Genomic DNA, 22,889 nt, shown 5'->3' on the forward strand with positions numbered 1-22,889 from the left:
GACAGGGACAGGGGCTGGCCTCGGGGACAGCCCCAGCACACGGGGACATGGTGAGAAATTTGCTTTCCCGGAGAGATGTGTCCGGTGGCACCATGGGCGCCCACACGACTGTGTGCTGCCATGGGCATGCACCAGCACGTGCTGTCACCACGGCCGCGCACGAGTGTGGCACAAGGGCCCGTGACCATGGGACAGCTCAGGGGCTCGGCACAGCAAGGACCACCCCAAAGACACCCCCAACCCAAAACCACTGCCTGTGTGGTGGGAGCAACAGGCTCCCTGGCTCCGCCACGGCACGTCCCTGATCTCCAGCCCTCCCGTGCTCACTGGTGGGGAAACTGAGGCACAGAGCAGTGCGTCGGAGGGGGTGAGCTGCCCATGGCCACCCAGCATCCCATGGAGTGGGGGCATGAACCACGTCTGCATCCCCATCCCGGGCTCCCGCTGCCTCCATCAGGCAGCCCTGCACCGGCAAAGGGTCTGCCCCCTCCCTGCCTGCACCCTGGGCAGCCGGGCGAGGCCGTAGGCTGAGAAATAAATCTTTTAAAATAAGCTTAAAAATATATATCTCTCTATAGATAGTTTCCCTTTGCAATAAATAAAGGTGGGGGGGTGCTTGCCCCAGGCCTTGCCCATGGCACCCCAGGGCACGGCTGGCTCTGGGGCTGCCCCCTTTATCGGGACAGGGGGCACCAGGGCACCCTGTTGGGGCACCCCAGCTCGTGGCCCAGGTCCGGGGGGGGGTGTCCCAGGAGGAGGTGACAGAGAGCAGGCAGTGACCCTGCAGAGGGGGAGCTGGCAGGGCACCGAGCCCACCTCACCAGCAGCTCCAGAAACAGAGGGGAGGGGGGGTTAGTGCTTCCATTTCTGGGGGGGCAACAAGCCCGGGGCAGGGTAACCCCAAACCCTGGGTGAGGGGACATGGCACCATCAGCACAGCCCCGGGTGGGGGACATGCGGGCATGGCGTGGCCTGCACACAGCTTGCATAGAAGTGCCAGCCTGCCCTGCCGAACCCCTTTGCGGGGAGTGCGGGGGGGCTGGTCCTCTTCGGCCGAGACCGGGGAGAGGGGGGCATCGCCGCTCCGGCGATTAGCAGCACGATGCGGGCGACCCTGCTCTGCACCCTCCTGTGCCCGCCAGGCGCTGGGGAGATGCTCTGCCCAGGAGCCACCAACCTGTGGGGAGAGAGAAGGGGGTGGGGGGGGTCAGACGGGTCCCTCCAAACCCACCCCACACCCCCAAGCCACCGTGCATGAGCGCCGGGGTAGGGTGCCCGTGTCCCCAGGCTCACCTAGCGCCGGGTGCCTGTCCCGTGGCGTCCCATGCTCTGCATCTCGAAGGCGTCGGGCACGGCGGTGCCACCGGTGCTGGCCACGCTGGGCTCCTCCAGGCAGTCGTGCTCGCCACTGGTGAAGCCCTCAGGGCCAAAGCTGGGGTAGGAGCCAGGCAGCGTGGGGTGCAGGGCCACCGTCACAGAAGCGGTGGCCGTGACGGTGGTGTAGCTGCCGGCGGGACCCTGCAGGTGGGTGCTGTAGGCGGGCAGGGCTGCAGGGGGGGCTGGCCGGGCGCCCGGCGGGCAGGGCTGTGGCGTGGGGCATGGCTCCCCGAAGGACAGAGGGGGTGCAGGCTGCGAGCCGGGAGCCTCCTTCTTCCCCTGGACCTCCGGGCTGTCCTTGTAGGGCTTTAGCACCTGGAGGGGGGGACACGGAGCATGAGGGACCCCAGTCACACTGAGCATCCCCCTGGCAACCCCGCCACCACCACATGGGACCCCGTTCCCCCGGTTCTGTCCATGACCCTCTCCCATGGGATGCTGGGGAACCGGTGATGCCACGGCAGGCAGAGACACTCACGGTGATGCGGGGGAAGCTGGGGTCCTTGCCGGCCTCTAGCAGGATGTGTGCCGGGGCGGGGGGCACGATGAAGGGCCCCCGGGGGCTGCCTGGCCCCACCGCCTCTGCGTAGCGCTCCGCGTCCGAAGGGTCCGGGAAAGCAGCGGGCCAGGCTGGGGCACGCCGGACATACAGCCCCCCAGGGCCCAGGCATGGGGGCACTGGCTCTGGAGGGGGCAGGCGGGGGCCATTCTCCACCGGGGATGCCTGGGGAGAGAGGGGACAGTGTCAGAGAGAATGGGGGCACACAGGGATGGAGTGTGGGGCAGCAGGGAGTATGGGGTGATGTGGGGGAGAGGGCTGTGTGTGGTGAGGGAGATACGGGGTGAAGGAGGGATGGGGTCATAATGGGTCAGGGAGGGATGGGGGGAGTCAAGTGTGGGTGGAGGTAGGAATGGGGTCAAGCAGGTATGGGGCAAGTTGGATATGGGGCACAGAAAGGATAGGGTAAAGTCGGGATGGTACCGGGTGAGGGATGGGCTGAGGTGGGTATGAGGAGAGTTTGGGACTGGACAAGGGAAGAACGGGTGTAGGGTCAAGAAGGGACAGGGTGAGGGGCAATGGGGGATGAACAGAGGTGGGTACAGGGTTGGGGAGGGACAGGAAGAGGTGGGATGAGGGTTTTGTACCTCAGGGGGTGGCCCGATGACGGAGAGCAGGACCGGCAGCAGCACCAGCCCGTTGAGCAGCCCCAGCAGCGTCAGGATGGTGAGCACGGCAAAGAAGTACCTGGGCGGGGGGGCGCAGGCAGAGGGGGTAAGCAGGCACAGCTGCCATGAACCCCATCCCCTCACAAACACGGCTTCCCACACTACACACCCCAGGTCCCCCATGTCTCCCCAGCCTCCATGCAAGATGGGGTGGGTGCCCCCAGCAAGACACATCCTCAACAGCTGCCCCACATCCCCACCTTCAGCCAGGGGGAGCTGCTGTGCTCACCAGCCCCCATTGCCAAAGCTTTTGGGGTGCAGCAAGCAGCTGGTTTACCCCCTCTGGCACTCACCTCATGATGAAGTCAAACTCGGAGCCGGCCAACATGAGGACACCCAGGAGGGTGGAGACAGCACCGTCCATCACGGGGGCGAAGGTGTGCTCCAGCGCCGCAGCCGAGCGCACATTCCTGCTCCCCGCGGCCGTCAGAAAGCCCTGCATGGGGTGAGGATGTCACATAGGGCTTGTCCCCGTGTGCCACTCGTGAGGTGGCCACCCATTGGAACATGGCCAAGGGGGTAAGGGTGCTGGGGAGTGGGGACTGGGGTGCCCTGCGGTTGGGCAGGGGTCTGCCTGTGCTCACCAGGGCCACATGGACGGTGAACTCCACACCAATGCCCACCGAGGCGATGAGGATGACCACGGGGATGGCGCTCAGCTTGATGCCCATCAGCCCCATGATACCAAACAGCTCCACCGCCATCATCGCCAGGATGGAGACCTGAGGGGGTGATGGGGTCAGTGAGGGTCAGTGGCTCTGACTGGCTGTCCCCTCTGTCCCTCCACTTGACATGCAAGATCCTACCACTCCCTATAGGGCAGCCTCACCCCATTGCCCCTTTTCCCTCTATTCAGGGTGTCCCTCTGGCCCACCTATTGGGGATGGCCCTCGCCCTCCTCTGTATGGATGGCCCCAAACCCCTGCCCACTACACAGGTTCTCTTCATTAGGGGTGTCCCCGATCCCTCCATATGGGTCCCCCATTCACCGCCACCTCCACATGGGTGGTCCCCTCGCCCTCTTCTGCATTGATGTCCCCAGACCCCTGTCCCTGCTATATTTTCCCTTCATAAGCTATGTCCCTGATCCCTCCATAGAGGTGTCCCCCACCCACTGCCACCTCCATAGGGGTGTCCCTTCCAACCATGGTGCCCCTGGCCACCCCATCCCCTTGAAGCATGTACCCAGGGCCACCCAGCAGGATGGGAGCAGGGCTGGATGTCCCTTTCCCCACCCATCAGGAGGGCAGCATGGCCAGTCACCCCCCTGTCCCCATGCGTTGGGGTGCGTACTCACGATGATGCCGGCCGTCCAGGGGTTGAGCAGCAGCAGGGCGCAGACAAGGAAGGTGCAGGCCAGCAGGATGCTGATGGCCAGCAGGAACCAGTGGCGCAGGCCGATGTACTGCTCCCAGAAGAGGAAGGGGTAGCCGCTGGGGTAGCTCAGCACCCCGTGGCGCTGGGCGGCCTCCCGGCAGATGGCCCGCACGCTCTCGATCGCCTCCACGAAGTCGGCTGTGCGACGCAGCCCGCTCAGGTAGAAAGGGAACTGGGCAAACTCCAGCGGCTGGGCTGCCGGGACTGGGGAGGAGAGCACGGGCAGTATGGGGGTACGGGCAGCACAGGGGTGCGGGCAGCATGGGGGCACCCCGACCGCATCAGCGTGAGGGCAGCCCGGGCAGCACAATGCCTGGCTGGGTACCACGGGGCTGGGGAGTGTGTGGGGAGCAGAACCGGGGGCGAGGAGGAGGGGGTTTCTCTGCCGGCAGGATGCTTGTGGGGTAGGAGGTCCCAGGGATCAGGGGTTTTCTCTGCAGGGGAATGTTTGTGGGGCAGAGGGGGAACAGAGCAGACGGGCTTCTTCGTGGTGAGAGGCCCGTGGGCTGGAGCGGGGGTGTGCTGCTGCGTGCTCAGGGCACGGGGAGCGTGCAGTGGGATGCTCGGGCTGTGGGGTGCAGGGGGACGAGCGTGGGACACAGGGAAGCAGGGCAGTTTCCCTACCAGAGGATGCTGATGGAACGAGGGACGGGGGGGCAGGGGGGGAGGTTCTTTTCAGGGGGATGCTTGCAGGGCAGGAAAGGTGCAGTGAGATGGATCCTCCGCAGGGGAATGCTGGGGGGCAGGAGGGGGCCATGGGGAGCCCACCGCGCTCACTCACTTCGCAGGTTCTCGCCCGTGGTGTCATACTTGTCATGGATCCACTCAGGCGGCGGAGGGTAGAAGTTGGCCTGGGAGGCGGCGAAGCCCAGGGGGTCATTGCTGGCCCACACCGTCAGGCAGATGTAGAAGGTGTCAGGGGGGATGATGCCATTCTCGTCCACCAACCGCCGCGTGGTCAGCTACGGGGAGAGAGCAGGAGCAGGCATGAGCAGGGCACTGGGCACAGCGTTGTCCCCAGCCCGGTTGTCCCAGCCCCGTCCCCACATACCTGATTGAAGTTGAAGGGCTCCTTCTTGTTGCCAGTCTGGATTAGGAGCTTGTACGCCAGCGCCCCGTCCTCAGAGCCATTGCGGTAACTGTCATGGGTGATGCGCCCAGCTTGCCAGTCCCTGTCGAAGGTGGCCTGGAGCCCTGGGAACGCAGCGCAGGGGGTGAGCATCCCCTGGGGCACACCACCCTGCATGGCATCCTGTGTGCCCCGAGGAGCGTGGTGCCAGTGTGATGGGCACGGAGAAACCCCAGGGCTCAGCTTGGCATTGCTGGGCACCTTGGGGACACACAGGACCACCCTCCTAAGGGTACAACACACCAGGGATGCATGCCCAGGCCAGCGGGGAGGGTGCAGGCTGTGGAGAGGGTCCTTGGGCAGGGGAGGTCATGGAGAAGAGGGATGTCCCTCACCTCGCAGCCAGTCCTGGAAGTAATGGAGCCACATCTTGGGCAGGTCGCGGTTGCCTTCCCGCACCACGTACTTGACGGTGCTGAAGGCCTGGTGCAGGCTGAGCAGGGCGGCTTGGGCGCCTGGGTAGTGGAAGCCGCCCTTGGTGACGATGAACATGTTGTAGAAGGAGAAGTACTTGAACTGGGCCGAGATGAAGGCATGTGCCTTGGTGTCCCGCGGCACGATGTCCGTCAGGTAGAGCCCATCGTGCACCATGGTGGTGCCGTAGAGGCTCAGCCCTAACAGCGCCAGGAACAGCACCGCCACCACCGCCTGTGGGGACAGCAGGGAGGGTCAGGCAAGGTCCCATGACACCCACCCACCTCGGGTGGCACCACCGGGGCCGTCCCCACCTCACCTTGGTCCGGGTCCGCAGGAGGAGCGGGGCGTATTTCTCCCGGGCGAAGTCGGCGAGGCTCCAGCGGCAAAAGGGCAGGGGGACGCATTCCCGCCCACCCTTGGCCTCATCCAGCTGGGCCAGCAGGTCCCGGGTGGAGCTGGACGGGGTGAAGACCTGCGACCCCAGGGGGTCAGTGGGGGGCAGGAGGACGGCGGGCGAGGTGCACACCTGGGAGGTGGGCGGCAAGACGGTGACGACGTGGTGGCCCGAGGGGTCACACCGGGTGAAGGCTTGCACGGTGGTGGTGATCTGGGTACTGGTGGCCACGCCGGGGTGCCCATAAGGGGAGGGGTGGCAGGCATGGTTGTCGTTAGCATCGGCGAGCTCCTGGGGTTGGATCTGGATGACCCGTGAGGAGCAAGGGCTGCAGGGTGAGAGGAAAGGAGGAGAGAGTGAAGGAGAAGAAGATGTTGAGGGAGAGGAGCAGAGCCACCCCATGCTTCCGGGGGGGGACCTGCGGGGTCAGCCCCATCCCGGCCAGCCCAGCCCTGATACCTGTAGAAGCAGCAGAGGATGTCGAGCCGGCGTTTCTCCCGGCGATACAGGTCCAGGCTCAAGATGGCAGGGAAGACGAATAGCACCATGGCAAAGTTGAACACCACAACCACCGCAGCCTGTGGGCAGGGATGGGGCTTTGAGCAGCCTGGTCTAGTGGGAGGTGTCCCTGCCCATGGCAGGGCGGGGTTGGAACTAGATGATCTTTAAGGTGTCTTCCAACCCAAACCATTCTATGATTCTATGTCAGAGCTGGGTTCGGTCACCCCTTCCTGCCCACCCCCAAGAGGGACCCCAGCCGAACCTGGAGGGAGAAGGCACGCAGGGCAGGGATGGGCACCAGGGCTGCCATGAAGAAGGCGATCATGTTGCTGACGGAGGTGAGAGCCACGCTTGTCCCCGTGCGCTTCAGGCACTCGCCCGTCCGCTCCTGTGGGGACAGAGGGAGGAGGTGACGAGAGGGACTGCAGGGAGGTGGGAGGTGACAGGGCAGCCCCCGGGCAGGGCTCAGTGCTCACCTTGAAGGGGATGTGCTGGCTGGTCTCAGTGAAGGCATGAGCCAAGAGGAACATGTCATCCACACCGATGCCGAGGGCCAGGAAGGGCAGGACCTGACAGAGAGAAGCCAGTGTCAGTGGGGCATCATGGCCACCGCCTGGGAAGGGACCCGGCCACTCCACAGCCCCCAGGGTCCCACCAGCCCCACAGTACCTGGCCCTTCCCCCAGCACATACCTGGGTGGTGGCTGCATTGAAGGAGATGCCCAGCAGTGAGCAAAGCCCCAGGCCAGAGGCCACGGAGAGAGCCACAAGCAGGACCCCGGCCAGGCCCACGGCCCCTTGGGACTTGGAGCAGTCCCACCGCAGCATGGTGACACAGGCATAGGCCAGCTGGAAGAGAACAGCGGGTTAGTGGGGATGGGGGGGCGAGGGAGGGATGGCAGGGGACAGAGATGGGGGGCACACGCACCATGAGGAGGTAGCCCCCAGCCACCCGGATGACGCTGACGTCGGAGAAGGACTTCATGATGTCGTTGAGCGTGGTGGTGGAGAAAGCATGAACGTTCTGCGTGGCATTGGACGGGATGGAGTCCTGTGCCAGCTGCCGGAGGAGCACCCCGTTAGAGACAGGACCCCCCCTGCCCCCTGGTACATCCCCCCCAGAAGCACCCAGGGTGTCAGCATCACCACTGAGGGTCCCTAGGGACCCACTGGACCACAAGAGCGGTGCCAGGACCTATGGCCACATGAAAACCTGGGTGCAGGACGATGCCACACACAGGCTCACCCCTCCCCAGCCCCACGTGGAGGCTGTCCCTGGAGCCCACCTCCACGAATTTCCTCTGCCAGGCCTCCAGGATGGCGCCCGCCTTCTCCTCGCTCCAGCTGATGTCATGGATCTCGTAGTCATCCTTGAAGTGCTCAAAGAGCTGCCGGGGGCTCATGAGGAGGAACATGGTCTGCAGGGCCTCGGCGCTGGGGGACAGGCACGCACCTCGCTGGGACCGGCTGCAGCACCCCGGGATGCGGGAATGGGTCCATCCCCCACCCCACGGCTTCCAGCCCCACCATGGACACCCAGGAGAGGACCCAAGCATCCTGCTCCCATGTCCCCACCCTTGCTCCAAAGCACTGCCCCACTCACCAGCCCCATACACTAGCCAGCCTTACACTCTCCCAGACAGCCCCACAGCCCCTCTTGCATCCAGGATGGGTTTCCCTAGGAACTGGATGAGGATGGGGGGATCCTGCCCCAGGGGTGAGTGCCGCCGCTGGGCCCTTGCACCATGCCTGAGGGATGCCCACACCGTGGTGGGTTCTCACCGTAGCAGCTTGCCCTGGGAGTCTTTGGTTGTGCCGCCTAGAATCAGCTCCTCCTGCCAGCGCATGAACTTCCTGGAGAAGCCGTGGCAGCCCCCCGAGAGCTCAGCTGGGATGTCGGGGCTCTGTGGGCAGAGGGGAGGCATCAGGGATGTGGGACCATGGGGCGGGCAGGAGAGCAGCAAGCCTCCCCCCGCACCCCTCCTGGTCCCCATGGGCTGTGACCCACCTGCTGACTCTGCTTGTTGGGGGCACTGGGGGGGCACTGGGGGTCCCGGGGGTCCAGGCACGGCCGCTCCATGTAAGCCTGCCCCACCTCTGCCTTGTCCAGCAGCTCTTTGAAGCCTTCCAGGGATGTGAACTGCCCCAGTTCCTCCATCAGCTGCAGAGGGTCCAGGTTGCTCCACTGGATGTCCGGGCGGCCCCTGGAGAGAGAGAGGCACCAGGGTGATGGGGGATGCTGAAACCCACATGAGGTACCACCACCGCCACCCCATCCCATGGGTCCTGGGGGTGCCCTTGAAGGCAGGGTGCGAGAATGCAGAGGAGCAGCATCAGTCGCCAGTGCATCCCCTACCCCCTCCTGGGCCGCCTGCGGCATCCCCCGTGCCCTGCACGGCGCAGCGGGCCGTGCCCCGAGTCAAGTAGCGTGCCTGATCCTGTTAGGCTGGGACAAAGCCGGGGGAGCCGTCCCTGCCGCCTGGCCCCGCTTTGTGCGAGCAGTCAGGCCGATTACTGCCCGCGGGCTAACATCTTGATAGAGGGGAGCAGGCAGGCAAGGGCTCCCGGCATCCCCTCCAGCCCTTCCTGCCATTTTCCCCCAAGCTGGAGGTTTTGAGGCTCAGCAGAAGTTCTGGGGGCTCAGGATGGTGCTGGGAGCTGGGCACGGACTAGGTCCTTGGAGGTCCAGCAGGACTCCACGGGATTTGGGTACCTGGGAAAAGGGGTTTTTCCATTGCCTGCAGATGCTCTGCTCCCTCCATCCCAGCCCGCGGTGCCAGGGGCCAGCTCCCAGCCTCGCTTGGCCTCTTTTTTAAGACAGAAAGGACACACAAAAAAGCCAATAACCCAGCCCAGCGCTCCAAAGAGGGGAAGAAAAAGCCCCGAGCGAGTGTGGGCTCTGGGGAGAAACGCAGCCTAATAATTCATGAAGGCTGGCTGGGCCGGAGCCGGCCGCTCGAGATTCCCACATACCAACCGGAGCTGCTGCTGCTTCCAAAGAGAGCCCCTTTTATCTGCTTTCGCTTGCTTCACTGAGCCAGGGCAAATCCTTTTGTCTTTCCATAGATTGCTGCTCTTTGTTCTCCCAGCTCCCGCCCCGCTCACCCCTCGGCGTTAAAAAAGGGGGACGAGTCCCCCCATGGGCTGGCCGGCGCTCAGCTGGGGTTCCTGCCCGGACACCCGCTCACCCGGCTGGCGAGGACAGCTGGGTCCCACCGCTGCTGCGGGTGCCACCCCGCCTGCCACATACCCCCAGGCACCCAGGGATGCTGCCCACCCCGGCAGATGACGCCACCCAGCATCCTGCTTGGCACGGCCACCCTAAGCCCGCTCGCTCCCGCTACTGGCTGCTCCCCAGGCTGGGATGGGGAGAACCTGAGGTCTTGGGAGCGGGGGGTGGGTGTGCAAAGCTGGTCCCCAAGTCCCGTCTGGGGATGCTGCGGCCCCTTCCCCCTCCTCCCGTCCAGCAGCAGCCTGAATAAGGCCACTATTTCATCTGTTTGGCAAGGGGCAGCTTTCAGAGCAGCATTAGCATGAGAAAGCGTGGGGCTGCGTTTGCTGACAATGCACAAGCCGCCCTGACTCTCCCGGACAAACACACGCGTAAACAGAAGGAATGTTGGGGGGGGGGGGGAAGAGCTCCCCCCACCCAGCCCGGGGTCCCCAGCCCCACCACCGAGGTGCGGGGAGCTGGACGGGAGTCACCCGCCACCCACCCCGGGGACTCTGTGCCTTCTGTGTCCCTGGGGACAGCTCAGGAGTTGTGGGTGCCTCCTCGCCATCGTGGCACCCACAAAGCGCTGGAGCCCGGGGGACGGCCCAAAGGGACCTGCAGCACGGCCTTCTGTCCCCACGTCCCCCTCTCTGACTGGTGTGTGGGCATGGCATGGCAGGGGTGGGCAGCTCCTGCCGCAGCGGTGCAGCCCTGCCCGTGCCACCGAGGCCAGGAGGACGAGGACAGGGACCTGTCCCCGGCGTGTTGACCCAACAGACCAAGCAGTGGTGCTGGGACCATCCTGGGGCCAAGTACGACAAGCAGCAACACCAAGGGACCTTGGGGAAGCAGCACCAGGCTGCACGGGAAGGACAAGCATAGCCCCTCGGCAGCCCCCCCAGCCCCTGCTCCCACCTGCAGCCCCCCCGCACCCCGGGACAGCCCCCCAGACTCACGGGAGGTACGCTGAGCCTCCCTGCAGCTTGGCGCCTTCCCAGAAGCAGTCCAGCGGCGTCAGGATCACACAGGGGAACAGCTTCTCTATCATCTGTGGGAGGAGGAGATGCGAGGGGTCAGCTGGGATGGATCAGGCCCCCCCTGCTCCCCCCTCCCAGCCCTGCTGGGCTGCCCAAACCCGCACCCTCCCACATGGAGCTGGTGGTGCCTCTGCAGCACCCAGGGCTGGCAAACCCCATCCCCACCACGGCCCAGCTGTTGATCCATTTTTTTGGGGGACTAATCCCCCATGGGGGGGAGGGGAGGGCGGTCCCTGGGAGCCACTCACCCTCTCGATCATGCCGTTCTCAATGATGGGGACACCCGACTTGTAGCAGATCTTATTCAAATCCCACGATCTGGAAAAGCAGAAGGAGGATCTGAGGATGGGCATCATCCCACGGGGGGCATGGCAAAGGGTGTGGGGGACACGCAGGACAGGGTGGGGGTCCCCGTCCCCCCACCAGGCCCCGTCCGGAGCCGGACTCACTTTCCGTACAGCGAGACTTGGACTTTGCTGGCGGCCAGGGCCGCCTCGAGGTGGAGCTGCAGGGCCTCCTGCGTCAGGATGTTCTCCCCATCCCGCTTCGGCGTCTGGATCAACATCTGGGAGGTGTAGACGGACTCCTCGCCCAGCTTCTCCTTGGTGTAGCGCAGCTCCTGGCTCACTCGGCTGCCGGCTGCGGAGGGGACCGACACGTGGCCCTGTCAGTGCCAAGGCTGGCAGAGCCCCCATCCCACCAACCCGTGCCATCCCACCAACCTCTCCTGCCCATCAGGATGCCCAGGGAAGGGGACAAGCAGGAGCGAGGCCCCGCAACATCAGGTGGTGCCACGTTAACCCGAGCGGGCTTCTAGCCATAGGGTTCCCCAACTGTTGCATCCTCTGGGTGCTCGCACCCAGGGGACCCAAGCACAGAGCACCCCAGCCCATGCTAGACCAGGCACCCCCCTTCCCACAGACATGGATATTTCCAGCCCCAGAGCAGCTTGTTGGCTTTGCTTTCCCCAGAAAAACCCCATGGATGGACAGCTGGTGAAACGGATGGGACACACGCTGCCCACTCCCACCCATGCACTGCAGCGGGTGCCGCAGATGCCCAACACAACCAGAACAAGTGAAACGGGGGAGACCCCACCCCACACCTGCCCAGCTGCTCCCTGGCACCCTGAGGTGGGCAGCGTTTCGGTCAGGCCATGAGTGTAGGGAGAGGTGGGCATCCCCAAACCCCGACAGGAGCAGGCTGCCCCAGGAGGGGCTTGGAGACAAGGGAAAGACACGGTGTTGGGGAGTTCCGCAGGACCCCTCTACTCCCACCAAGGCTCCAGGATACGTCCCCGACGGCAGTGGGAGAGCTCTGAGTGTGGCGGGGCCAAGGTTTCTGGGAGAAGCCACCGACTTTATTTGCAGTCGTCTCAGTGCAGAAGAGAAATCCCCCCATGCCAGCACGGCCAGGGCTGAGCTCAAACCCTGCGTAGCCTTTTGCATGGCGGAGCACTGTCCCAGGGACAGCCATCCTCGTCCCCATCGAATGAGGGACTCCCATCCCTCCTGGCATAGCAAAGGGGGAACGACACAGCCTTCGGAGGTGGGTGGGAAGCCAATCCTAAGGCCCTTGAGCACAACACCCGGTCACCCTGCTCCCAGCCCTCTGCCTGGGGAGGGGGAATGATGTATGTAGCCCCCACTCCTGTGCCACCCACCAGGGATGCCCCAGGGTGCCCATGTCAGGGCGCATCCCAAGGCAGCACCGCTAGTGGAGGGGAGGCCGGCTCCTGCCCAGCCCCGGGTGCTGAGGAAAGAGGGGGGATTCAGGATTCAGCCGTGCTGGGATGCTCCCTCAGCAAGAGGCGGGGGCCCCGGCGGGCCTGGCCCCCCGCCAGCGCCGAGGAGGCCAGAGCGCGACCGCAAATAAGGAGCAGAATCTTCCCTTTTAATGACTTATTATATGGGTTGGTGTTTTTTGGTGGTTTTTTTTCCCCTGCTTTTTGGGAATGGGGGGGGGGAAAGCGTCTTTATTGTTCCTGGCTGGGCTGGGGAGCAGCTGGTGTCCATCAGATGCCAGTTGGGATAGAGGTTGTGCCAGGGACGGGGAGGGAGGGGGGGTACACGGCCGCAGCCTTTGTGTGTGTGTCAGAAGGGAGGGCAGCGCCCGGGGCGAGGGGACAAGGACACGGGGAGGGTGGGTGTCACAGGGCGGGGGGGGGATCCATCCCCTTCCCGGCAGGCTGGGAGGTCGGGCAGGAGGTGTGCCGAGTTGCTCTGATCTCAGCCGCGCCACCCACGCCGAAGCTGGGCGGGTGGTGGGACAGGGCGATGGAGGCGGGAGGGGGGGGTACCCAGCTTTGCCGCCGCTCCCGGGGGACGCATCCTGCTGCATCCCGCAGGCATCTCTGCCCAGCACGGCCACAGGAGGAGACGCACATCTGCAAGCATGGAGGGGGGAGGGAGGGGGTGGGGGAGCCCCCCAAAAAATTAAAGAAAGAAAAAAAAAAAAAGAAAATAAAAAGCCGTCCCTTGTAATTAGTGTTAATTTGGAACAGGGCACTGCGAGCCGTCAGCAAGCTTCAAAGGCCGTGAGGAAGCCTCAAATTCCAACACCCTAATTAACCAAAGAGCAACATGAAAAGACAAGGCAGCGCACACAGGGCTGCCAAGGACACTTCAAACGGGCGCACGCCCGCCGGCCGGCCCGGGGCCGGGAGCGGGGCGAGACGCCCCACGCCGCACGCAGCCCCCCGGCCCGGGGAGGGGACCGGGGGGGGCGCCCCGATACCAACAATGAGCACATTAATGAGGAACTGTATGTAAATTCTTCTTCTTCTTTTTTTTTTTTTTTTTTCTTTTTTTTTTTTTTAATTCCAATTAACAAAGGGAGCCCTCGGCTTTTTCATGCAAAGGGCCCTCTGGTTCCAATCAGGCGCCCCGGTCCTGCTTATTAACAGCCAGCTCCGCTCCCCGGCGGGGGCTGGATTCACCAGCCCCTGGACCCCCAGGCTGGGCAAAGGGACCCCCACACCCCCCAAAACCCCATGGTGGCACCCGGGAGCAGGACAGTCCCCAGGGGCAGCCATGCTTTGCGCGAGCATCCTCCCTGGGGTGAGCACCGCTTTGGGGTACCACTGTCCGGGGGTGTCACGCTGGGTGTTGTGGGGGGGTGTCACAGGGTGCGGACACGCAGCAGTGTGGGCTGGAGGGTGGACGGGACCCCCTGCCCACTCGCACCTCAGACACCCAGGGTGCAGAGCAGGCTCCCACCGCGGCCAAGAGGGGAGGGCGGGGGTGCCAGCGAGGGGACGGGGTCCCCGCCAGCGAGGGCGGCTGCGTGTGCGGCTGCCTCCCGCCCACGGGCCAGGCTGGGGGAGCCCTCCCCGTAATTACAGCATCCGCCGCAAAATTACAGAGCAGGGCGGGAGCCTCCCTGCCCCCTTCCCGGCCACCCTGCCTGAGCCACCCCCCCGCCACCGCTCCCCAAACCCTCCTGGCACAGGACCGATGGCCGCGGCCCTGGCACTGCCGCTGGCTCGCCCTCACCCAGTGGGACTGGCTGGTGCCCTCAGCTGCCCCGGTGGGCACCGGGACCGCAGCACCTCCTGCCCAGTGCCCCCCAGGCTGAAGGATTGGGGGGAAAGGGGTCACTCCTGCTCCCAGCCAAGACAAAGCCCCAGATCCGGCGTTGCCCCCCTGCCCAGGAAGGGGTCTGATCCAAGCTCACCCCACATCCCCCCAAGGGCTGCCAGCACCCCCAGACTCAGCTCAGAGGGTTTGGGGTCAATGGAGCCCATGCCGCATCCTGCTGCCCCCGGCGCAGCTGCAACCCCCCCCGGCACAGGGCTCATCCCCATGAAGCCACCCCACCTGGCATGACAGCAAGGGGACATCCTGCCATGCTTACCCAGGGTAGGAGGTGGGCAAACCCTGCAGGGGCCCTGTCCCCAAGCACCCACAGGTGGGGGGGAGTGGACTGAACGTGCTGGGGCAGCGTGTCGGGGTAGCACCGGGAGGGCAGTGGGTCAGGGCAGGCTGCCAGCCCCACACCCAGCCCTCCCTGCCTGGCAAGGGCAAAGGGGACAGAGGTGAGGGAGGGCCATGGGAGTGCTGGGGGCCATAGAGAGGCACCAGTGTCCCCCAGGGAGACGCTTGCTGCTGCAAGGACCACTCTGTGTCCCCCAGGGCTGGGTGGAGGCTGCGGTCAACAGCAGGGCCACCAATCTGCAGGTGGGACCTGTGCACTGCCAGCAGCTGTCGCCATCACTTGGGTGACCCAGGTGGGACAGGGTGGCAGGGAGGGAGCACGCCTGGGTACGCGTCCTCGTTTGGCCTCAGAAAAACCAGGCCCTGTCCTCTTGCCTGGGATAACGGAACTACGGGATGTGGTGACAAACACGGCAAGTCCCAGATGCAACTAGTGCGTACAGGATGCTGCAGCCCTGTCCTGGGGCCAGCAAGTCCCAGAGCCAGGCCAGCCCTGACCCCAGCTCCAGCCATGCCCCGCAGCGAGGGAAGAGCCGGGGGCAGTAAGAGGTGGGTGGTCCCTGGAGAGTAGCCCCCCTTTCCACAGCGCAACATCCCAATACTAGGGCTAGAAACCCACAGCTGGGAAGGGGGCAAGGTCATGCTGAGATCCCCTGGGAAGAGCCATCCCCATGGGGACCCCCTCTCCGCAGCCAGGGGCACCCGTGGGGGCAAACACTGGACTGTCGAGCCCTCCTCCGGCACAGCCTGAGTGCATCCCGCCAGCAGATATACCCACCCTGGAGTGATTTTACAGCCTCCAGGGGCAGCGGAGAGATGCTGGCACCATCCCGCATCCCGTGCGCCATCCCGCATCCCGAGGCACCGCCCCGAGCATCCCTCAGCCGGCCGCTTCCCCGTGCCGAGCGGCGCGCAAGCCGGAGGCCACCTTCAAAGTGTTGTGGGGCGGATTAGCTGGATTAGGGAGGCAGTGAAAGGACCCATGCTGCTCCGGAGGAAGTCTCGCCCAGGGCACGCTGAAAGAGCCATTTTTACCTGTCCCGGCCGCTACCGCCGGCCTCGCCAAAAGCCCCGCGGCCTCGTCCTGTCAAAACACGTCCTCCCAACCCCATTCACCCCACGGCGCGGGGCCGGCCCGAGGAAACAGGGTGGGGGGGTGGTGGTAGGTGGGTGGGAGACGCCAAGGGATGAACGGGAGCTCGCCCACCGCCCCGGCACCTCCGACCAAACCCGGTCCCACCAAAGGGGCTCCCATCGCTTGGCGAAGGCAAGAGGGGTGGCAGAAGAGGGGGCTGCCTTCAAAAAAAAAAAAAAAAAAAAAAAAAGCCAGCAGCGGAGGGGCTGAAAGGGCCCGTTTGGGGCCAGTTCCCCAGCCGTCGGCCCCGGCCAAACCCTTTTGTTTAAGGGCGAAGCTAAATTAATGTCTTTATTACCCCAAATCACCGGGCGGCGGTTCCCAGCGCAGGGAGGAAAGAGTTGAGGGGGGCGAGGGGCGGGCGCGGGGGGGCGGCAGCCGGGAGCTCGCACCGCTCCGGCCGGCACCGAGGGGACAGCGCGATCCCCGAAAAAGAGGGGGAAAAAAATAAATAAAAAAAAAAAAAAAAAGTGGGGGGGGGAGGAGAGGGGATTCAGTTGGGAACTATTCACCGCTAAGACTCCTGTCAGCATTGACATAAATTTCCACTGGTGTTGGCATTTAGGCATTTGCCATTTCCATATGTATAGGGCTGCCTGTACTAATTATGCTAATCACCCCCTCTGTTGGCTGCTGTGAAAAATGGCCACATTAGGCACTCCACTGCTTGCTAATGTCACTTAATGTGTGGTTGAAACATACATTCATCCCCCTCTGAATGGTGAAATTTTTCCACATTGCTGGCTTCATTCAGGCAAGAAATGAATTTTTTGAACTCAGACCACTTTTCCAGGCCCGAGGGAGAGGCAGATAATAAAACCCTCTTCTCGGGCCCTGGCGCTGCCCCCTCCCAGCCGCCAAATAACATTTAAAACGCAAAAAAAAAAAAAAAAAAAGAGCCCCCTCCCTGAGTCCGTAGATATGTCTAGTTTACAAAAAAAAAAAAATCACAACACTTTCTAGGAATTTAAAAAAATATATATAAGTTGAAAAGCAAAGCAAAATGGATAGGGGCAGATAAGCCACAGCCATCTGTAAAAGTCTCCCAGTCTTTTTGGGTTAATTAGCAAAATTTTCCAGCCTGAAAAAGCCAACCGAACTGTCAAGGAAGGGAAAAGGAAAAGCAAGAGGTTTCACGCTCACATCCCGAAGATAAATAAATAAAGGTGAACTGCCTGCGCCCCATCTTCGGGCAGAAGGGGGGCTGCTGAGTGATCACCCCACACACACCCCCCAGCAAAGAAAGGTCCTTTCAGAGCCAGCTGGGTTTGCAGGGGAAAAGGTGCTTTTTGGAGCAGAGGGCAGAGCCAGCCAGGATTTTAGGATAACGGGGACCTCGGAACCCCATGGCAGCAACGCCCCGTCTGCTCCTCGCTCGTCTGATCCCCCGAGGATGGGGGCACGGGGGTCCCAGGGATGCCCAGACCCCGCAACCAGAAAGGACTGCGGGGTCCCAAAGGAAAAATCCCACGGGACCACGCAAGGGGGTGACCAGGGCAGTGGTGGGGCCCCCGGGCCGCCCCTTCCCTCCCTGCAGGGCCATGCCTGTGTCACCGCTCCCCAAGAGAAGTGGGGACCCTGTCCCCATGGGATGCCTGTCTGGGGACAGAGTAGGGACGTGGCAGCCTGGGAGCCGCCCCTCGGGTGTGAGGCCGGCTCAGGCCAGATCCTGGCGGGCGTCTCGCTGCCCCTGATGCAGGGACAAGCTGCCATCAGAGCCCCCCATGTGGCCGGCACCAGCCCCATGCAGCCCCCCCAGCCCTGCGCCCCAGCTTCGCCTGCTCTTTTCTCAGCCTTGATGTCTCACCCCACAAAACCCACCCGCTGGGAGCAACAAGACCACCCACCTCTCCCTGTGCCCACCCAGGAATGTCCACAGCACCCCGCTCCCCCCCATGGCTGCTGCCCCACATCCCGTCGTGCGTCCCACCACATACCGTGGGGACAGGGGCTGGGAAGAGGGGCCACAGGGATGGTCTCCCCAGGGCAGAGGCAGGGTGGGGAGGGCGCTGAATCCCCATCCTTGGCTTTTCATTGTGGCTTTCCCATTCCCATTATCCCTCTCTCTGCAGAGATGTACTGGGATGGGGGTCTCATCTCGCTCTGGCCCCTGCCGAAGGGGGAGCCCCTGAGCTGCATCCCAGCCCTGCCCTGGGTGCCGGGGAGAGGACACCCTGTGCCAAGTCCTACTGCAGAGGCCAAGGAAGGACAAAAAAAACTACTGCCAAGGAGGCTGGCGACATCTCTGCCTCATGCCCCAAGCTGGGAACGAGACAGCAAATTCCCCTTGCCCCCATACCATACATCCCATCTCATCCCACCGGCACATTCGGGGTGTCCCTGCCCCCTCCAGGAGAGGATCGGGGTCTTCTCCAGGGAGACTTGGCAGCTCTTTGAGAGCGCGACGGCTGTGCGGGGTGCTGGGCTGTTCCGGTTAGGAATTAACCCGGCCTTCCTTTGAACCAGCCCTCGGTGCTATAAATCAGGCAGATCCATTCACCACCCAGGGCTCTGCCTGCCCGGAGCTCGCCGCCCCGGCCCCTTGGCCCTACAGATGCTCTGGGAGAGCCGGGAACAGCTGCCAGGTGTCTAGAGGTAACTCAACACTCGCCGCTAGCTGGGATTTCAAAGCCTCTGAGTGGCTAATTGCTTCGGAGGAGCCTAATTGAACATTTCCACAGTCGAGTCCAATTTATGGGGTGACACAGCCTCCCTCCATCTCCTAAACAGGGATGCGGGTCAGGCATAACCCCAGGCCACCACCAGCATCCCCCAGCCAGATCCCAGACCATGGGACATGGCCTAAAATGGGACAGGGGACCCTGCGCTCAGGGGGACCCATGAGGGGACCTGCCATCAGCATAGCCCCAACACTGACCCCAGCTATGGAGGGCAAAGCAAGGCTGCCCATCCTATTCCCCTGGGGGTGGGGGGACAGCAGCACAGTGTCCCAACATGCGACAACAGCATGGCAAGCAGCGCCTTTCCATCTCTGGCCTGCCAGCACCCACCAGATCCCCAGATCCCGGAGGGCTGAGCTCAGCCTGCAGTGGGGACAGCCCAGCACAGGGTCACGCTCCGTTCCTGCAGGGCTGGGATCTTACCTGGGTGAGGTGGTTTGGGTCGGAGCATCACCAACCCACACACCCCAGCCAGGCTAGGCAGAGGCAGGTGAGCAGGTAGACCAGCTTCAGGGGGTCATCAGAGGCTTCTGGGGACCCTCAGCCACCCTGTCTCTGAACTGGGGGATCAGCCAGGACCTAGGATGATGGGATCAAGACTCGTTGCATATGTACCCTGCCCCTTAAGACACTCCACGGTGCTGCCTCGGGGCTGGGATGGACCGCACTCCTGCAAACATCTCCCCACACATACCTTGAGAGGGCAGGAGTCAGGGTCCCCCAGCACCCTGGGGATCCCAAGCCTTTGGGGCCAGGCTGATGGGGCCACACAGATTTGCCAGCCCAGGGGCAAAGTCTGCACCGCCTCAACCCGGCATGGCAGTGCCAGGCTCGCTGCAGAGGGACACACAGAGCAGCCACCCTGCCACATATCCAGGGACAGGAGAAAGTGGCGGCCGAGAGCATCCAGAAGCAGCTTAAAGTGCTCAGGATACAACCATACAGTCTGGGAAACTGCAACCTGCTCCCCAGGGGCAGCCCAGGCCCTCCTGCCCCCCAGTAATGCACACCCGCACAGCAGGATGGAGTCCGGAGATCAGGGAGGGCTGGGTACACCCAAGGATACCAGGGGACGCTTTCATCTCGCCAGAAAACGCAGAAGCAGAGGCCAGCGGAGAGGCAAGGACCCACGGATGGCTATGGGGAAGGGAGGCAGCCCCACAGCTGATACATGAGACTGAAATATCCACTGCAAACCTTCCACATCCTGACCCATGCATGGCCATCCCACAGGACTAAAGCCACCCCGGCCACGTCATCCTTGGTGGTCACAGGTAGTGCCAATGCCTGAGGACAGTCTCCTTGAGGATGCTGGGGCCGTGCCACCCAGGAGCACGGCATGGAGGGTTCTGCCCCAAGTGCATGCTCTTGAGGGAAGAGCCCTCCCAGGAAGGCCAAGGGGGGGCCCCCAAGCAGCATCCCACCGAGCACCCCCAGCATCGCACGCCATCCCCACCCCAGGCGCTACAGATGCAGAGCAGGGGCTGTGTGCAGACCCCAGTGCACCCATCGCCCGGGAAGGGGCAGGACACCCCAGGTCAGCCATGTTTCACCTTGGGGTAAAAAAAAAAAATAAAAAAAATAATAATCCACCTCCTGACAGCAAAGAGGATGCCCTGGCCATGAGAAAGAGCCAGTTCCTCAGAGAGGCCCCTGACACCCATGTTACAGCCACACCACAATGTGGGGGAAATATCCTCCAGCAGCAGTCGCAGCCCCTCCTGGCCATACCCATGCGAGCAGGGAAGTACGGTGGGGCACAGAGCCGGGTTTCTGGGCACTTCCAGCCGTCCCCAGGCTCGGCCCCTTCCCCATCCTGCTCTCCACCCCGACACACCGCAAGTCCTGTTCCCCCCCAACAGGAATAACCACAGCCACTTCCCTGGCTCCGGCCGCAGTTGCACGAAACGCTGACTCCTTGCAACCCCAAAAGCATAATAAAAATCCGATGGAGCCGGAGCCACGACCCGGAGCAAGGGAACCACGGAGGGAGCATGTCCCTCCTCCAGCAGCCACCACTCAGGCACCAGCCGGACCGAGAGTATCACTGGGTTTCTCTGCTACGTGTTGCAGAGGAAAGGGGTGATGGAGACGAGATGTGGTGGGGGGGACAAACACCCCTCGGGAGTGGGAAGCAGGTGGGAGAGCCGGGCATTCCTGGGCAGGGGTGCGTGCGTGCATCTGTGTGTGAGCAGCGAGGGAGCGCGAGGCCTTTTTTTTTTTTTTTAATAAAAAAAAAAAAAGGGGGTGGGAGAGCAAAGTTGCTTCTATTGTTGAACCAAATCCAAGAGTAGCTGAGGACCACACAGGGAGCGGGGCGTGGGGGAGGAGGCAGCGCTCCCGCACAAAGATGGCTGACACCCCTCCGCTGAGCAACATCTGCCCCTGCACAGCACCCCGCCGGGGACCCCAGGCTGGGAGACCCCCCCCCCCGGCCAGGGCCTGGCAGCCATGGGGGGCTATGATGCGGGGTGCTGCCCCCCCCGGGGACCCCCAAAGCAGGAGGGAGGCGCAGGGAAAAGCAAATCCCAGCGCTGGGGAGCGGAGCTGCAGGGAGAGGGGAGAGAAAAACCCACGCTGGAGTTTATTAATAACAAAGGAGGAGGGGAGGGGGGGATCAGCCGCTTCCACTCGGAAACGGGGATTTGCTCCTGCCTGACCCTGCCTGCTCCTCCGTCCCCGCCGGGCAGAGGTCCTGAGCCGGGACCGGCAGCCCCGCGGCACCGGCTCGGCCCCGGTACGGGACTGCGACCGCCGCCCCCCACCCCCCACCCCGCCTGCCGCGGGTGCTTTTCCCGTGGGGAAGGGGCCCGGCGGCGGGAGAGCTCCGCGGGAAGGGGGTGCCCACGCGTGGGGTCACGGGCGCTCAGCCGGCACCGACCTCCCATCCCGCCGCACGTGCCCGCCCGTGCGGGGACGCGACCGCACCTCGGCGCGGGGGGACTCCCGCCGGGACACGCGTGGGGCGGGGGGTTCCCTTCGCGGCTCAGCACCGCGCACGACACAGCCCCGAGCGGCCGCGCAGACCGGACCTCCGCCGGCGGGGCATCCACGGCCCCGCACGCAGGAATCCCGGCGGCATCCTCATCCTCCCGCCCCGTTCCCGCGCTGTCACCTGCCTCCGGGCCAGCCCCGCACCTCCGCGCCCCGCGGAGGCGGGGGGACACACAGGGACACACACGGACACACACACAAAGACGCGACCGGCAGCGGGACCGTTCCCACGGGCGGCTGAGCCCGTGGGGCCGCGCTTACCTTCCACCCAGAGGTGCTCGATGTCGGTCTCGATGGAGGCCACCCGCAGCCCCACGGCCAGCGCCCCGAACACCAGCAGCCCCACGAAGAGCACCTTCCCGCAGTGCCGCTGGATCCGGCAACCCAGGGCGAAGAGCAGCGCCTGAAAGCGGGCCCGCAGCCACAGCGGAGCCCTTTGGCCCACGGCCCTGCCCTGGGGGAGAGGGCGAGGATCAGGCTGGGAGCGGGAGAAGGGGGAAGACCCTGCCCGGGGATGGGAGGGGAGGGATCCCGCAGCGGGATGCCCGCGGCCGCCACGCTCCGTGGGGCTGCGGATCGGGACCCCTTCAGGGAGAGAGCGGGACCCCGAGTCGGGGGACACGGGGGTTGCCCACACCCGCACCTCGGCGCGGCCGGAACCCCCCCACGCACACCCCATCCCGGACCCCCCCCCCCCGTCACCCCCGCCGCGGGAGCGGGCGATGCTCTCCCCTTACCTCGGGCAGCGGCTTGCGGCGGGCGGCGCGGAGCGACGGCGGGGCGGAGCGGGGGGGCTCGGCCGGCATGGCGGGGGCGGCTGGCGGGGCTGGGCACCCCCCGTTATGTGGGGCCGAGGGCGGCGGCCCCCATGCGAGCGGAGGAGGCGGCGGCGGGGCCGGTGCGGGCGCGGCGCGGTGCCGGTGCGGAGGGCTGTGTGCCGCCGGCCGCCCGCCGCGCCTCTAAAGGGGAGGCGGGGGCGGGGGGCGCCGGGGCCGCGCCGCCGCCGCCGCTCCCATTGGCCGCCGCCGCCGCGGCAGCGCCCATCGCCGCTGCTAGGCAACGGCGCGCCCGCCGACGGCGGCCACACACGGCGGCACCCCCCCCCCTCGCCTCCCCCCGGTACCGCCATCCCCCCCCCCGCCCCTCCTCGCCTCCCCGCCTCCCCGCCTCCCGTCCCGCACCGCCCAGCCGCGGGGGGGAGCGCGGCGGCGGCACCGGCCCGCCCCGCTGGAAACGGCGCACACACACACACACACACGCGCGCGCGCCTCGGTCCCCCGGGGGAACCGGCAGCCCCCCCCCCCCCCCCCCCAAGGGGTGGGCACCCCCACACTGACACTCTCCTCCCTCAATAACCACCTCCCTAAGGGTAGGCAGCCCCCCTCCTAGCTGCCCCCCCAAGGATGGGGGGCATCCCCTCCTCCGTAGCCACCCCCAGGAATGAGCATCCTTCTCCCACAGCTACCCCGCAA

The 22,889-nt window shown here is 64.6% G+C and overlaps 1 protein-coding gene across 1 annotated transcript; it reads right to left on the minus strand.

The window, feature by feature from the left end:
- Window positions 1-821: 821 nt before the first annotated feature.
- On the minus strand, window positions 822-22,223 carry PTCH2 (patched 2). The gene is made up of 24 exons (XM_054212200.1): window positions 22,155-22,223; window positions 21,679-21,871; window positions 11,122-11,311; window positions 10,921-10,990; window positions 10,592-10,683; window positions 8,430-8,625; window positions 8,204-8,325; window positions 7,708-7,855; window positions 7,350-7,481; window positions 7,115-7,270; window positions 6,899-6,991; window positions 6,685-6,810; window positions 6,381-6,499; window positions 5,844-6,249; window positions 5,446-5,758; window positions 5,033-5,175; window positions 4,763-4,943; window positions 3,902-4,185; window positions 3,189-3,326; window positions 2,898-3,040; window positions 2,524-2,623; window positions 1,856-2,101; window positions 1,294-1,692; window positions 822-1,177 (listed from the first exon to the last, which is right to left on the minus strand). Exons 1-23 carry the CDS (start codon window positions 22,221-22,223, stop codon window positions 1,294-1,296), a joined length of 4,059 nt encoding a protein of 1,352 aa, XP_054068175.1. The 3' UTR covers window positions 822-1,177.
- Between the last annotated feature and the right edge of the window lie 666 nt (window positions 22,224-22,889).

This window comes from Rissa tridactyla, chromosome 8, assembly GCF_028500815.1.
Source record: "Rissa tridactyla isolate bRisTri1 chromosome 8, bRisTri1.patW.cur.20221130, whole genome shotgun sequence".
NCBI classification, from domain to species: Eukaryota; Metazoa; Chordata; class Aves; order Charadriiformes; family Laridae; genus Rissa; species Rissa tridactyla.

What these genes read in the sequence shown, in the direction of transcription:
- PTCH2 (XM_054212200.1), bottom strand. Translation starts at nt 22,223, where the DNA reads ATGCCGGCCGAGCCCCCCCGCTCCGCCCCGCCGTCGCTCCGCGCCGCC. An exon ending in ATCCTCTGCTGCTTCTACAG is followed by an intron (nt 6,250 to 6,380) that starts GTATCAGGGCTG and finishes CTCACCCTGCAG; the next exon opens with CCCTTGCTCCTCACGGGTCA. An exon ending in CCAGCTTCCCCCGCATCACC is followed by an intron (nt 1,693 to 1,855) that starts GTGAGTGTCTCT and finishes CCCCCCCTCCAG; the next exon opens with GTGCTAAAGCCCTACAAGGA.